Source organism: Lasiosphaeria miniovina (genome assembly GCF_030549165.1).
Source record: "Lasiosphaeria miniovina strain SMH2392-1A chromosome Unknown B0T26scaffold_3, whole genome shotgun sequence".
Lineage (NCBI taxonomy): Eukaryota > Fungi > Ascomycota > Sordariomycetes > Sordariales > Lasiosphaeriaceae > Lasiosphaeria > Lasiosphaeria miniovina.
Window position 1 is genome coordinate 4,643,790 of NW_026848222.1, and position 14,979 is coordinate 4,658,768.

Consider the following 14,979-nt stretch of genomic DNA (forward strand, 5'->3'; position numbering starts at 1 on the left):
TGTACAGTATGCACAGCATACACATGTGCCCCTCTCCTTGAGAATGGTCTGCAGCAACTTGTTGAGAAACAAACCAAAATGCACCGGCTAGCGAAGCTTCTCAGCCACGTAAGATAGGTATGCAATCAATACGGTATATCGCCATGCCTACTGCAGACTCGACCTCGTCCTCGTAGACGACCGTCGACTACTTTTTCCAAACGGCGACAGCCGGGCCGTCGCCTATTTCGGACGGACCCGGCGGGATCAGCTGTGCCTCATCGCCCCGGGCGTAAACAGCCATCGTCTGTCATGTGTGGCCCTGGACCAGGTCACGAGCGGCATGAAAAACGTCGTCCGCCTGCTAGAATTCTCGGACCGCAGCCGCAGCCGCAGCCGCTAGGAAGCCCGGGTCCGCATCAAGACTTCTCTCCAGGGTGGTGGCACCGCCGGGAGGCTCGAGGCCGAGGTGGCGACGATACAATTCATCAATGAGAATTCCGACCTGCCTGTCCCCAGAGTTTTTGCCCACGCCCTCGACGACGACGACGACGACGACGACGACGACGACAATAACAACCCGCCGGCAGCCGCGTACATGCCGATTGAGGTCCTCCCGGACATCGTCGCCATGGATGCGCTCGACGGCTACGACGTGCACCGCGGCGTGATACCGGCGGAGTACCGTCCGTCTTTCTACCGCTCCGTAGCAGCGTGCCATGTTCGTTCTCCCCTTCTCTTTGATTGATCCTCCACAAATCTTGTACATTGGCAGCTTACAATTTTTTCACATCAGGTCCAGATAGCCTCGCTACGGATGCCAAAAACCGGCACCGTAGTCCGAAACCGAGAGACTAGGGGGTTACGAGTCGAGCCCGTTGCCGGAAAATATCGGCGGCCCGTTCGACACGGCCGCGGCCTTCTTCGAGGCCTGGACCGACACGGTCCGGTTCAAGTGGGACAGGGAGACTATCGGGCGCATGACGCAGCAGCGGTCGCCGATCCCGGCGGAGCGCATGGTCACCATCGTCGAGCAGTTCCCGTCGCGGATCAAGGCCATGGCGAGCCGGCTTTCCGCAAGTCACACTCACACCAACGACGGGCCGTTCCCGCTCTGCCACGACGACTTCACCGTCACGGGCATCATCGACTGGGAGGGCGCGTGCACGGTGCCGTGGGAGCTGGGCGCGTTCCCCGAGTTCCTGCAGGCCATGCCGGCGTCGTTCGACCTGCCTCACAGATACGACGCCCTGGCCGAGGACGGCGGGCAGCCGCTCGACGGCCAAGTGCGGCAGATGTGGCGCGAGCGGTGCGAATACGTCGACATAGTCAGGGCGGCCGAAGACAAGGACAGCCTGCTCTCGAAGTGTCTCGCCAGCGCCAGGAGCCAGGCGCTGGCCTATGCGTACGGCGCCTTCGCCAGCACCGGCAAGCTGGGCTTCTACGACAGGCTCATGGACGAAGTCGAGAGGAGGGATGTCCAGTAGAACATGAACAGGGAAGAAATTAAGAATTGAGTTACGTATACCAAAAAAAAAAAAAAGCTTAATTTACCTAATTGTGGTTTTTTGCGACGTTAGATGAAATAAGGTTTCCTGCTATGAGACGGTCACCCCAAAATTCCCTCTTCCTCTTCTTGATTTACACACAAACATAGAGAGGCATGATACAAAGATGAGCGAGTCGGCAGAAATAAGAAAAAAGAAAGATTCCGACATTGGCCTGATTTGAACAGACGCCTCCGAAGAGATTAGATTTCGAGTCTAACGCATTAGACCACTCTGCCACAATGCCTTGTGTTTTTCTTGATGTATCAGTCACCCTGCTATTACTACTATGAAGCGGAGGGAATATTTCCCGGTTCCTCCCTGGCTAGCTGGTTAGGTATAGGGGCCGAGAGCTCGGGTCTGATCTTGGGGTAGATAATTAGGTAGGTAGGCAATTAGGGGTTGAGCCGAGTCTCTTCTTCTCTTTCTTTCCTTCTATCCTTTTCTCTATTTCCCTCTCCTCCTCTTTAGACGACATCTCGCTTACTCAGACCATATCTATATCCGGCCATGACAAAAAAAAGCCCCTCACTCCCTAGATCCCGCCCCTTCGTTCAGGGGTTACGACATATGCCTCGGAGTAAATACATAAAATACACAGATGAATAAAAAAATCAAATAGACAACCCCCCCCCCCCCTCAGTGTTATAATCCAGACATGCTAGCATACAAATACAAGCCAGAAGCTAGACTGAAAACTTCCCCCCCAAAAGCGCCCCATCCGGCTCTGCCACCAGTGCACTTCCGCGTCCCCATATGCCTCCCTTTCCACCGAACCCTCCTTTTCCTCCAAATCCACCAAAACCGCCTTTCCCCCCGGCCCCGGCCCCGGCCTCAAAACCCGGACGCGACTCCGACTCCGGCGACAGCACCGACCAGCGCATGCTCGTGAGATTGCGGCGGAGCTCCTTCAGCGTGTCGGGGATGCGCCGGCTGCCCTTGCTGTTCTTGCGGAAGCCGAGCCAGCCGAGCACGAGCGTCGCGGAGCCGAACACGCCCCCCACCACCGCGCCGACGATGGTCGCGATGCTTGCCGCGCGTGACAGTTCCCCCGGGCTGCTGCCGCCACTGGCGCCGGAGCTGCTGCCGGTTCCGGAGCTGCTGCTGCTGCTCCCTGCGGCGGACTCCGTGGTGCTTGCCGAGGATGTGTCGCTGGGGTCCGTGGTTGTTGGGTTTGCTGTCTGCTGAGGGTGCGCGGGGTCCTTGGTGAGTGATGTTGTAGAGGCAGACGGGGGCGCGGTCTCGGTGGTGTTGTTTGCGGCCGGCGAGGCGGGCGGGCCGGGGCTGCTGCCGGCTGGCGGCTTGGCGGGGGCCGAGGTGGCGGCCGAGGGAGAGGCGGCGGCGGCCTGGGGCGAGACGGTGTTGTGTTGCGGGGACGCGGTGCTCTGGGGCGGCGCGGCGGGCATCTGCGGGCGGGCGGTGGTCTGCTGCTGGGGAGACGCGGGGGGTGTGCTCTCGCGGGGAGGAGCGGGGGGCGTGCTCTGGTGCGGCGAGGCGACGGGATGCTGCGATGAGGTGGACGGCCTTGGGGACGAGACGTGGGCGCTGGCTGAGGACACTGGCGTGTCTGGGTTGGACTCGAGGAAGACTTTGCCGCTGTTGAAGGACAGCCCGTCGTCGCCGTGCAACTTCTCTTGGTCGAGCCCGCCGGACCACAGCGAGAAGTGTATCTCGCCGGCGGCGGTCAGGCCGTTGAGGGGTTGAGCCAGCCATTGGTAGGTTCCTGGGTCAGCGGCGTTGTCTGATAACACATCCGCCGTCCCTAGTCAGCTTGTCCTGTCCCGCTCATCGCAACGTGTGTGTGTGTGTGTGTGAGGGAACGACGCAGGCAAAAGCAAAGAAGGCAGTGTGTCACATACTGAGAAGCACGTGCGAAGCATAGCCGCCTGCCCCGTCGCTCTGGAAGACGGCGAGCGAGACGTGGGCGTCGGCGCCCCAGCCGGACGTGGTCCATGAGAGCGTAAACTGCCAGCCCGGTAGCACGTTGGTGTTTGTGTCGGGGGGCGGGTCGAAGAACTGCGCTTGCGCGACGAGGACAAGCGACAACAGGCAAGCGAGAGAGGCCAGAGTAAATAACATCCTTCAGGCCGCAGCAGACTTATACGAGCCGTGGTAGAGAAGCGGCGGTGGCGGCAGCAGCAGCAGCCTGACTGCTCGGTAGGGAAACATGGTAAGGAGGCACTGATATATGGGTACAAGTACAAGGGCTGTGAAAACGAGACCGCACAAAAAGGGGGCAAGCCTAGAGCGACGAGGTTCGGGAAATGATGAGGCACGTAACGATGTATGTCAGCTTCAGCCTCACTTTGCAGAGCTGCGAGGTGGGAGGCACCGTCCCGTCGTGCATCGAACTAAGGTATCAAAACTGCCGTGACGGCCAATCACGGGCCAGGCGACAACGCTGCATGCGGTCGTTATTAAGGCCCAGGCGTCGCAGTTCCAGTGTCGTGGATCAAAAATCAGATTGGTGCCTGGATGAAAATAGGGATTGCTACCTGGAGATGGGGGCAGGTTGGCGTGTTTGACGCAAGGCCGTAGGATGAGAAAGGGACAGCGTCGAGAACCGACTGGGGGGATTTGTCATCTCATTTCTTCTCCAAAAACGTAGGTAGGTATGCAAAACATAGAAGCCCTCGGTGCTGCTTCCTTTTATCAGTCGCGGGTCCTGCCGCTCTTCCCAGAGTCAATTTATCTCCTATCCTCCTTGCCTCTCCTTACCCTGCCGAGTTGCCTCCCAATCCCAGCGCCGGAGGGCGAGGCTATCGGTACAAGAACCAGATGAAACAAATCCAATGTTGGGTCCGAACTATAGCCAAAGAATAAATACTCAATCCGTCGCCTTGTCCTGGCTCTCGTCTTCACTGGGCTGCAGCCTTTTCCTTGCCGTCCTTTGCGTCTTGGACGGCCTGTGCTACCAGCTGTGCAAACTTGAAGCCACTTCGTTTGGGAGGAACCGCCTCGCTTTTGGAGCCTCCCGCGGTTGGGGCTGCCCAAGTCAGGTTCTCGTCGTCTGTCCTGTAGTGGCTCCTCTCGTTAAGTTTGGTGTGGTAGAGCGTGCCCGTTCCCTTGCGGCTGTTGTCCCCGCCGCCCCTGCGAAGGCTCGAGGACCTCTTGATGCGGTCAACTTCGGCCTCGAAGGCTTGGTCGTAAATGTTAAAGTCGACAACGGTGGGCGAGTCCGAGATGATGTCGGCCTCAGGTGCCTCGCGCGAGAAATCGTCCATACCGCCCGTCCCAATGCCGAGCAGCAGGGTATCTACGCTGTCTGTCGTTATGGTCAGGTCGTGCATCGCCTGTCGCCCCCTCGAGCTGGCATTTCCGCGCGTGTTGCCTTTGAGCTTGAGGAAGTTCTCGCGCTCCATCAAGACACGTTTCGCGTGGTCGACCGTGGAATCTCCTCCCTCCAACAATGGCTGTTCTTCCTTTTCGCCACTCACAGCATCTGGTTGCCGTGTCGTATCCTTCTCCGGTTCAGTCGAAGACGGTAGTTCCTGGGGCGGTACCCCATCACCCTTGGGACCCAGAAGGCTCTTGAATTTCCTTATCGCTTTCACCTGATCATGTGTTAGAAAAACAACCAGGGCTGGTGGCAGCGGTTACGTACCACGCAGAGGAGGTGGCTCATCCTCCGTGTAAAGGCGTGGTTAACTTCGAGCGCGTTGGGAAGATCAACAGGGTCAGAGCAGTTCTCTTCGGCACTGAGCAAAGGATCCTCGCCCCCTTTTGTCACCCAAGGGTGTTCCTATACGCTGGTTAGAACTTGCGATGGCGCTTTTGTCACTAAATCCGGGGAAGAGCAGAAGCTTACCCTGAGCTCGGCCATCGTTATTCTCTTCTCTGGGTCTTTCTCCATTAGCCTCCCCATCAGGTCTACAAAATCGGCGTTTTCGTCGGGAGGTAACTGTGGCGTCTCGGTCTTGATCGCCTCATACATTTCGAGCACATTGTCTCTTTCAAATGGGAGCCTGCCATAGCGCAGGCAATAGAGCGAGACTCCCATGGACCAGATGTCGGCTGCTTTGCCAGAGACATCCCCGTGTTTGGCGACGCACAGCTCGGGGGGGAGGAAAGCCGGGGAGCCGGCCGGCTTGGCGGTCCGCATCTCGTCAGTCTTTTCAAAGATCTCAGACACGCCAAAGTCGACAATCTTGAGAACGTCATCCCCGGTGAGAAGGAGGTTATCCGGCTTGATGTCGCGATGCACGACGCCTTGGGAATGAACTAGCACGGCGGCACATGATGAGAATGACATTGCTTCTATGGGAGAAGGGGGGGGACTCACGATACTCGATGCCCAGGATCAGATCCCGGAACCAGCAGCGGCATTCCTCCTCGGGATAGGGCTTTGACGGCTCGCCGAGCCCTATCTTCATGACGACGCCTTTCTTACACATCTCTAGCACCATGAATAGAGAGTCCTCTTCGGGGTCGTCGAGGACCTCGATGAGCTGCACGAGATTGGGGTGGTTGAGTTTCTTCATGATGGCGATCTCCTCGCGGATGAGGAAGAGGGCGTCCTGGGATTCGCGCGCCTTTTGGTCTGAGAAGCGCGTGTTGGCGGCATCGGGAGCACCGAAGCCTACGCGGGGAGGGAAGCCACCAAGGCCCCTAGGGCCCCGACGGAGGATGTTGGACTGCGCGCGCTTCCGCAGCCTCGATTTGGAGAAGGCTTTGACGGCCTGGCAAAGAACAGCCGAGTTAGTTTTTGAACTTTGCTCCTTTCGTCCCGTTTGTTCGTCACATTTAGAACGTGTCAGTGTCAGGGCGAGGTAGAACCGAACTCACGAATTCATTGCCAAACTGGTCCGTGGCCAGGTAGACGGCGCCGTATGAGCCGCGGCCAATCTCGTCCTTGAGGATGTACTGGTTGATACAATGGTGATACTGGCCATCCAAGTCGTCGCTCATGTACTCGGACCGCGCATTGAGAGTTTCCTAAGATGAAAGCGTCAGCGTCAGCGTCAGCGTCAGCCTCCCCTTTACAAGCGCGCGCGCCGCCCTTGAGTGAGCCAAGTTGCAAATACAGATACAATTCTCATCTCATCACACCTTTACTTCGCGATGCGCAGATGGCGTCCTCCTATGGTGTCGCATCGGGCTCTTGAACTGCTGGATGTGGGCGGGCGCAGAGTTCGGGCTGGGGTGCTGTTAACATACATGCGCACCATCAATCACGATGCCCAAGCAGATCAAATTCGACGACATACTGGTCAAGCGCGGAGGGTAAGCCCGCATCACCGTCCCCGTCGTGGAATTCAATTGATATGCCGGGCGAGGGCAAGCCCATGGCCGAGCCCAGACCAGAGCCTATGCTCATGCCTAGGCCCGTGGGATGCGCCGTCTTTGGAGGGGAAGCCATGGCGTCGTCGTCGCCGTTGCTGTCGCCGTCGCGCTCGCCGTCGCCGCCCTGACGCGGGCGAAGGGGAAACGAAAACGTCGGTGGTCGAGCCCGCGAGGAATCGTGTGTCGGCATTGTTCCAACTTCTCTCTCTCTCTCTCGCAGAGAGCGGGGGCAGCACTTGCGACTAGTGATGCAGAGACAGCTCCAACTCCCAGGAGATGGATGCTGGCCAAGCCCTCGTCGTGCGGGCGTGGGTTGGGGGTCAGTTAGACCTCCACTAGTTGTCTATTGCTTAGGTATGTACAGTACCGTAGGTTACCGACGTGGGGAGGCTCCGCATGAGGCTGCACCTAAGGTTGAGGTTGGTAAGGTAGTTCCAGGAAGTTTTCAGCAGCTCTCTTTGTATCGTCCATCACCTGGTCTGGTCTGGTCTGGTCTGGTCTTCATTGAACGCGTGCCCTTTTCTCTTGAGCTGGGCCACGTCCTTGGGATCGTGAATGGAACCGACTGCCCGCCATTGGGATGCGCCCGCAAGCGGCTGCCCAAGCGGCTGCCTTCCAGGTTCCCTTTGATAGGTACGCCAGGTATCCGTAAAAGGCGTCTACTGCCCGGTCCCGTGGAGGTCTGCCGGGCTGCAATAAGCCTATTCCAGCGGCCAGGCAGAGCGCCGTGCTTGGGCCGCCCGGTTAGGCTTTTAAAGTCCAACGGCGAGCGACGATTGACGCAGGGCTCTGGGTCCATTCTGGTGGCCCAGGCCCTGCTGAGGTCGTGTCCGAGACACTGCCCGCCCAGGCCCGTGGAAAATGGAACCACCACCTGCAGGAGTCGAACTCTGCGTCCATAGGGCAGGCGCAACCTAACCCCTCAGCTGCCTGCCCCTTCACACCCCTCCATCACAGCCCAACCTAGGGCCGCCCAGCGATCAATTGATTGTACAAGAGCCTCACATCGGGCCAAAGCGAGCACAAACAAGCCTCCACTGTTTCATCGGCACCTGGTCGGGCCCCGCGCTATCCCCTGCCGGACTGTCAAAAACGAACATGTCTGCATTGTAGATTGTAGGTAAGTGACGGACGGAAATCGTAGATTTGCATCGCGGGCTCCATGCCCAGACATGAGATGATAAGATTATCCTTTTCAGTCTGTTTCCTCTCCTTCCCCCCAAGTTTCTGATCCCCCATCCGGCCAAGACAAGGGTTACCCTACCCCATTTTTAGAAAATCAAATGTGACCAGGGTCAGCTCCGACGCGGGCTAGCTTGGTAAGTACGAGAACGGGACCAAACCCCCAGTGACAACTTTCCATGCACACTGTACGTACGCATGTCAAATGTCAATCCACCACCATCGCGACCCGCTGCCGCCGCCTTTACCCCGGGAGCGACAGACACCTTGAAACATCAATTGACCTGTCCTCCTCTGCGACCAATCGTCGCCCCAGGGGACGGCGAGCCGAGTTGTCCTGCGCCATGGTCATCTACTCCTTCTACATCTTCGACCGGCATAGTACGTCACATTCCTTGCTTCTATTCGCAATCTGACTTGGCCCACGGCCGTCCCTCATACGCAAACATTGCTGACACCCTGCCGGCGCGCGCGCGTGACTACTTAGCGGAATGCATCTACTCTAAGCTCTGGCTCCCGCCGTCGGCCGCGGCCGCGGCTGCTCCCGCGACGCCGGCGACGGCGAACATCGTCACGGGCGACGGCGCCGGCAGCGTCACGCTGGCGCCGCGGGGCGGGCCGCACAACACGGACCGGCGGTCGGTCAAGGTCAAGGCCAGCGACGACGCCAAGCTGATCTTCGGCACCGTGTTCTCGCTGCGCAACATGGTGCGCAAGCTCGGCGGTGACGACGACGCCTTCATCAGCTACCGCACCGGCCAGTACAAGTTGCACTACTACGAGACGGCCAGCAGCCTGCGCTTCGTCATGCTGACCGACACCACCACGCTGAGCATGCGCAGCGTGCTGCACCAGATCTACATCAACCTGTGGGTCGAGTACGGTATGTGATGCACCATCCCAACATTGTTCTGTCCTGGCCTGGTAGGAAAAAAGTCAGGAGAGAAGAAAGAAGCGGGTGACTAACCATCCCATCTCGCTCCGCAGTGGTCAAGAACCCTCTCGCGCCAGTCGAGCACAAGGGAGGCGACGGGGTGAAGAACGAGCTCTTCGAACTCGGGCTCGACCAGTTCGTGCGGGGACTGATGTGAGGACGAGAAGCGCAAGAGGACGAAAAGCAACAGCAGCGGAAAAGCGACAACGTCCTCAACGCCTCCCGGCGGTCTGGACGGGCGCAAGGAGACGACAACAAGACCGAAAACAGCCCCTCCGGTCGACAAAGAGGGAGAGACGCCAGGCAGCAACAGCATTAGTCCCCCGACATCGCTGTTACAGAACTACAAGACTCAACCCGAGGACGGCAGTCGAGATCGGCCAGATGGCCGTGAGCACGTATTCAGCCGCGCGAGCAAGCTAACGGAAGGGGTGCGGGCCGAGCAGGAAGAGAGTATTCGACAGCAGTAGTGTCTGTTTTGTTGTTATTCATTAAAACTCCGATGGGCCTCAGAGGCCTTGGCGGACACAGCTGAATTGAATGATGGGAAATCGGGCCCGAAAGCGCCGCCAAGGAGAACAAGACCAAATACATACTTGGAAAATATGGAAATAGACACGTGTGACATGACATGACATTGCCCTTCTGTCAATGGATGGCGAAAAAGTTTCTCTCAACTGTCTACACTATCTGCAAATAAACACCACGCCATGTCTCCAGGGCAGACAGGCCAAGTACCTACCTGTACCCCCTTTCCAAATCCGAACCAACGGTTTAGAAATCCCATATTCACTGTCAGTTCGAACAAGGAAAACAAAATAAAACCAGTATTACCACGGCCACATGCGAGTGAAGGGCAACATCAAGCTATATGTATTCAAACAAGACCCAAGAATACGCCTATATGTATGTATGTATGTATGTGTGTATGTATTAGGCCCCTTGCTGTTTGTTTGTTTGTTTGCCCACCATGGATTCCATCCCATCCCGACTCCTCTTGCTATGAAGATTGATTTGGCTTGTCTACATCAAAAAGAGAAAGAAAGAAGAAAATAAAAACAAGAACCCGTAATACCTTTCCCCACATATTATTTCGTCGTGCCCCTCGTTCATGCTATTCTGTGCTTCCCTTTTGCTCAAACGCCCGTTCCCATGCGCTGTCGAAACTAACTTGCGGGTCAACCATGACCAGACTGGACTCAGCTCCTACAGACGTCTGGCTCTGCCGCAGCAGCGCCTCCGAGTCTTGCTGCGTGCCGTAGGCCGGCTTCTGTCTGCTTGCGCCGCCGCTGCGGGCCTCGACTTCCTCGTCCCGCGCAATCTCAGCCTGCCAGTTGCTCGAGTACACGACGGCGGCGAAGCCCTCGAGGTCGCGCACCGCCTCCATGGCCTGCAGGTACTCGTTGGGCATGCCGTCGCCGATGACGTGGGCCTGGCGGGCCAGCACGCTGAGGATCTTGGGCAAGAGCACGGCGCGGCTAATGTGCGACTCGCGGAGGTCGATGCTAGCGGCCGGCCCCGTCGTCGGTGGCGCAGCGTCGAAGGCGCCGGCGGTTAGCTTCTTGTCTAGTAGCATCGAGAAGCCCTGGTCTAGGATTTGCGTGAGCACCTGCGAGAAGGTCGGCGACTCGACGAGGTCCGACGTCTCGTCCAGAAGCCGGCGGAGGGAGGCAGCCGACGAGGGCGAGGCGGGCGGCGAGACTGACGACGTCGAAGACGCGGCCTCGTCCAGGATGCCCGACTCGCGCAGCACAAAGTCCTCCATGTTGGGCGGGGGAAGCAGGATGGGCAGCCACCTGGTGCCCGAGGCCGCACTTCCCGGCACGCTGCCTTCTACGAGCCTCCGCACGTCGCTGGTGAGTTCTGAGAAGGTGCTGAGCGTGATCGAGTCACGCGGGCTGAGCTGGCCAAACACCTGCCGCACAGCCTGCTCGACGCGCTGCATGACATCAACCCACCCGCGGTTCAACAGCCACCAGCTAAACGTCAGGTACTTACGGTTAACATCAAAGTCGCTGCCATAGGCCTGTTCCGGGCTGTCGTCGTCGTTGTTCTCGAGGCTGATGGTCGCCTGGGCGCCCCCGGTGGCCAGCGACACGACGCTCGACAGGTAGCTTCTCCGGCCCAGGAGGTTGAGTTGTATCCTCGTCAGCATAGCTAGCAGCCCTAACGTGTAGAGTAACGTGTACGCTCTTGTGATAGCTAGTTTTCAAAGGAAGGACGAGTTAGCTTGTAGTCAGAGACAAAGTCTAGCGCAGGCCGGCGGCAGCCTCGTCCAGAATACTCACAGCTAATAGTCAGGTCGTCCCAGAGCTGTCTCTTGGTCTTGCGGGCTTTCTGTGGCTGTGCGGGGGCGCCTTCTTGGGGGCCGCCATCGACGGTGGCCAGCGGGGACGGCACCGAGATTTGGCTCGCGTGGATGCCGGCTTCGCTCTGGACGCTGACGCTGATAATGCTCCGGCCGTCATCGTCGGTCGCGTTGGTCTCGGACAAGCTGGGGGGGCTCACGGAGCCGACGTTGCGTGTCTTGGCCACGGAGCCCTTGAGCTGCTGGATTTCGTAGGTGATCTTCTCCGTATTCATGGCCTCGAGGATGTTTGTCGTGGCAGTTGGCAGCAGGGCGAGGACGGTGAAGGTGCAGTCTTCCTGGTTCTGCTCGAAGCGACGGCGCAAGCTGTTTTTTTGTCGCCTGTCAGTCGGGACGATATTCGAGGGAGGAATGGCATGGGACGACATACTTCTCCTTGGCGATGCGATCGCTGCTCATGCGTTCGCGCGCGTCGTTGAGCTTGTTCAGGACATAGTGGGTGACGACGTAGCCGGCGCCGACGACGCCCAGGCCGATGGCGATGGGCGTGCGGTTGCGGCGAAACCATCGGCGCGTGGCTCCAAACATGGTGAAACTCGGCCGGCGCAGAGCACGGCGTCTGCGTTTGAGTCGTCGTCTGCGGCGATCGGCAGGGCGACGTTTGATGCTGTCGCGCAAGCTTCAACGTTCGTTAGCGATCAGCCGTGACGGGACCGCAGCTGCGCAAGTTTGGATGAGAGCTGCGAGGTGCTGTAAATGGCACGCACCTACCTCGGCTCGGCAATTTGATAGCGGCTGGGATGCATGTATACAGTGCATGCGCGCCCAGATCAAGGCACTTTAAAACTGCCAAGACCGCTCAGGCGCAGCTGAGCGTTTACAACCCTAACCCCGACCATCGTCTATCCGGATGTAAGTCGGCCATTTCAACATCTGAACGACGCCGACAACCAAAGATAAAGCTTTCCGAACATGTTTTCTTTCCTGATGAGCCGTGAAAATAGTGATTCATTCGAGCTGCCTTGAGCTATCTTTAAGATACCTCCTTGCACAAATTACAAGACACTCACACCCCAGCGCACTATCGATGTCCCATGACAGCCATAGTCATCGGTTCTGGGGTGTGGGGGTTCCTGGTGCACGCGACTGTTGGTGACGTTGGTAACCTAGGTATTCAGGGGCGGGCAAACAGTCACAATGAGAGAAGTCAGGGCAAGCAATGACCCACGGACCAATTTATCATTGCCAAATACTGTAGCACTTGACCGACTCAATTGACGTAGCGCTTTTCTTTATCGAGTTTGGGGCTCCATGCAGGATGAGCTGGGTTGCGTGCAGTTGCCCCTCATCAATTGCACCCGATCGGCGGCTCACTCTGCTACCCCTCCTAGCGACCACCACCACCACACACCTGCCTTCAACTTTAACTCTAACAACAAGACACAAACGGCACAACTCTCTTCTGACCAAAAGACAATCAATAGTAACAGAACAAACCTCGCTTGCCATCCGTGTCCGTACCCGCGATTTTCTCGGCCGCAGCTGCATTTCCGACCATGGAGCAACGCGGCGCGCCCGAGTTCATCCTCGAGGCATTTGCCGACCCGAATTCGGCGCGCGATGTTTTACGGGGTACGCCATCCTCTATTTCATTACGAATCCCAATCAACTCGCTCGCCTTCGAAGAGAGAGACAAAATACCATTGGGTTTTTACTAAGTAAACACATATTTGCAGGAATCCTCCACACCATCTTCTTCCTGCGCTTCTTCCCGTCGGTGCTCCCGCAGACGCGGGACGTGATCGGGCTCGAGCTGGCCTACGTGCCCGAGGCCGAGATCGAGACGCTAATCGACCAGCGCGTGGGGTCGCTGGTGCGCCAGCTCGAGACGGAGCGGAGCCAGCCGCACACGCACAACCACCCGCATTCAATCGGCGGCGGCGGTGGTGGTAGTGGTAGTGGTGGTGGTGGTGGTGGTGGTGGTGGTCCGGGACACCAGGTGACGGCCTCGTCCAGCGGCAGCGGCCGCGGCCAGATCACCGTCTCGTTCTTTGAGAAGAAGCGCCGCAAGGCCTGGTACGACATGCGCGGCGGCGACGAGGTGTGCTGGGAGAGCTGGACCGTCAAGGTAACCATCGCGGAGCCGAGGACAGAGGGTGGTGAGTTATCTGCTCGTACTATACTTCTTTCCTTCGTGCTATGACATGGGGGAGTCGCGCTATCGAGATGCTTTATGGGAAGGGCGGGAGAGAGAGTGGTCTCCCTGTCCGCTGACTCCAGCCTGCGGTTCGTCAGGGAGACATATCACGGGCTACCGGGTGGTCGGCCTCTCTGGCTTGACTCGAACTCTCCTTTTGTGTCTGGAAAAGCCGCGGCGGAACACATCGATGGCGACAGATACTTTCTTGGAACCCTGGAGCTTGGGATCAAGAAACATGCGAGCTAACAAGACCTGAACACACATATAGAACGCGCCAAAGTCCGCAAGGCCATGGAGTCGACGCTGCACAACACCATCATGAAGGCCGTGACGCTGGCCAACACGCACAAGGACCACATCCCGCCCATCATGACGACCGAGTCGAACCCGTTCCCCTACCAGATCACCGTTAACCACCAAAAGGACCCCGGCTGGGCCTCGCGCATGGGAATCTACTAGGAGCCGTTTTCCCTGCGTGGTGCCTTTGCCTTTCTGGGCCCCATATCACGGGTCTGGTTCGGTCCGGCAGCAAGCGGATCGTGACCACTGGTCTGAGTGAGTTTGGCGGTGGCCTATGATTGGGCGTGAGAGTGAAAGGAGTAAAAGGAGTGACTATATGACTGACTGCTTTATGTGTATATGATGGGGCCCAGGGGCGTACGGCGTGAACGGCGGGAAACCCAAAGACAAATCATTTTTTTCTTTCTTTCTTTTTTTGACTTTTGAAAACTGAATTGGATGGATGGATATTGATGGTGCCTTTTCGCCCCCTCCTCTTCTCTTTCCAGCACATATATTTACATGGCACATATCGCTCATGCATTTGTCTTCGTGGTCGACAACATGCCCATGTGGAGCACACGAGGAATAGATTCCCGAGACCTTGTCTTGTTTTTCATTTTCTTTCAATTTCATTCCAGGCGTTATTATTCTTTTGGCATGGGCCACGGGAGTTTTATTAGAGACTGGGTCTAGAGATATGGATGGGTACCTACGGACAACGTTTGACCATCTTGGGTCAACTGCATTCCATGTCTGCATTGCCACCGCTGCTTTGCCTACCTACCTAGGTAATATAGTTGCAGGAACTCGCAATCGAGTAACGTTGAGAGGAATAAAACTAAGCTGACCTTGACGTTGCTACTCGCCGTGTATAGAGGACATATGCCGTCCGTCCCACCAGTTGATCCCATCAGTTGATACCGAATCCGTGATTCAGTCCATTAAGGAAACCTCTGCCGGTTTAAGACGGAAAGACCTCGATTCGTTCTCCTCGGACAACACAAATTTCAGATCACGAAGGAACAAACCTTCCGTACCCATCATGACATCACATGCACAGCATTCATATCTCGGAAACGTCAGGTTGACTGAATCAATTCGTGCAAAATCATGCGGTTACCAATAGTAATTCGGACCGTGAGAGAAGACGAGATAAGGACTGTATTCCTTAAGCCCCAAAAAGGACAATAGCAAATCAGGACGAGAAAACCCCGGCAATTAGCAAAACCGTTACTTTCCCAGTAGGTGCACTTGAGCCGTGGCC

At 57.3% G+C, this 14,979-nt stretch overlaps 7 protein-coding genes and 1 non-coding gene across 8 annotated transcripts; 5 read left to right on the forward strand and 3 right to left on the reverse strand.

Moving 5' to 3' along the window:
* Window positions 1-143: 143 nt before the first annotated feature.
* B0T26DRAFT_740038 (uncharacterized protein) lies at window positions 144-1,466 on the forward strand (the record flags this gene model as incomplete). Its single annotated transcript, XM_060443801.1, has 5 exons — window positions 144-172; window positions 211-334; window positions 383-700; window positions 776-814; window positions 849-1,466. 5 exons carry the CDS (start codon window positions 144-146, stop codon window positions 1,464-1,466), a joined length of 1,128 nt encoding a protein of 375 aa, XP_060298894.1.
* Window positions 1,467-1,691: 225 nt separating this feature from the next.
* On the reverse strand, window positions 1,692-1,773 carry B0T26DRAFT_t102. Its single transcript has one exon. It is a non-coding gene; the product is annotated as a tRNA-Ser (tRNA).
* A 2,611-nt stretch (window positions 1,774-4,384) lies between these two features.
* Window positions 4,385-6,843, reverse strand: B0T26DRAFT_643805 (kinase-like domain-containing protein; the record flags this gene model as incomplete). The annotated part of the gene is made up of 7 exons (XM_060437575.1): window positions 4,385-5,080; window positions 5,131-5,268; window positions 5,335-5,747; window positions 5,809-6,205; window positions 6,312-6,461; window positions 6,576-6,663; window positions 6,734-6,843. 7 exons carry the CDS (start codon window positions 6,841-6,843, stop codon window positions 4,385-4,387), a joined length of 1,992 nt encoding a protein of 663 aa, XP_060298895.1.
* Window positions 6,689-7,942, forward strand: B0T26DRAFT_243948 (uncharacterized protein). Its single transcript, XM_060433956.1, has one exon. The coding sequence runs from the start codon at window positions 7,058-7,060 to the stop codon at window positions 7,709-7,711; it is 654 nt and encodes a 217-aa protein (XP_060298896.1). The 5' UTR covers window positions 6,689-7,057; the 3' UTR covers window positions 7,712-7,942.
* A 393-nt stretch (window positions 7,943-8,335) lies between these two features.
* B0T26DRAFT_643287 (sybindin-like family protein) lies at window positions 8,336-9,082 on the forward strand (the record flags this gene model as incomplete). The annotated part of the gene is made up of 3 exons (XM_060437520.1): window positions 8,336-8,372; window positions 8,479-8,874; window positions 8,979-9,082. 3 exons carry the CDS (start codon window positions 8,336-8,338, stop codon window positions 9,080-9,082), a joined length of 537 nt encoding a protein of 178 aa, XP_060298897.1.
* A 356-nt stretch (window positions 9,083-9,438) lies between these two features.
* On the forward strand, window positions 9,439-10,031 carry B0T26DRAFT_243845 (uncharacterized protein). Its single transcript, XM_060433954.1, has one exon. It carries the CDS (start codon window positions 9,636-9,638, stop codon window positions 9,936-9,938), a length of 303 nt encoding a protein of 100 aa, XP_060298898.1. The 5' UTR covers window positions 9,439-9,635; the 3' UTR covers window positions 9,939-10,031.
* Window positions 10,032-10,039: 8 nt separating this feature from the next.
* B0T26DRAFT_644166 (peroxin-3) lies at window positions 10,040-11,821 on the reverse strand (the record flags this gene model as incomplete). The annotated part of the gene is made up of 3 exons (XM_060437602.1): window positions 10,040-11,127; window positions 11,214-11,599; window positions 11,664-11,821. 3 exons carry the CDS (start codon window positions 11,819-11,821, stop codon window positions 10,040-10,042), a joined length of 1,632 nt encoding a protein of 543 aa, XP_060298899.1.
* Window positions 11,822-12,789: 968 nt separating this feature from the next.
* On the forward strand, window positions 12,790-13,892 carry B0T26DRAFT_644492 (autophagy-related protein; the record flags this gene model as incomplete). Its single annotated transcript, XM_060437635.1, has 3 exons — window positions 12,790-12,865; window positions 12,970-13,392; window positions 13,702-13,892. The coding sequence occupies 3 exons, from the start codon at window positions 12,790-12,792 to the stop codon at window positions 13,890-13,892; spliced, it is 690 nt and encodes a 229-aa protein (XP_060298900.1).
* Window positions 13,893-14,979: the final 1,087 nt, after the last annotated feature.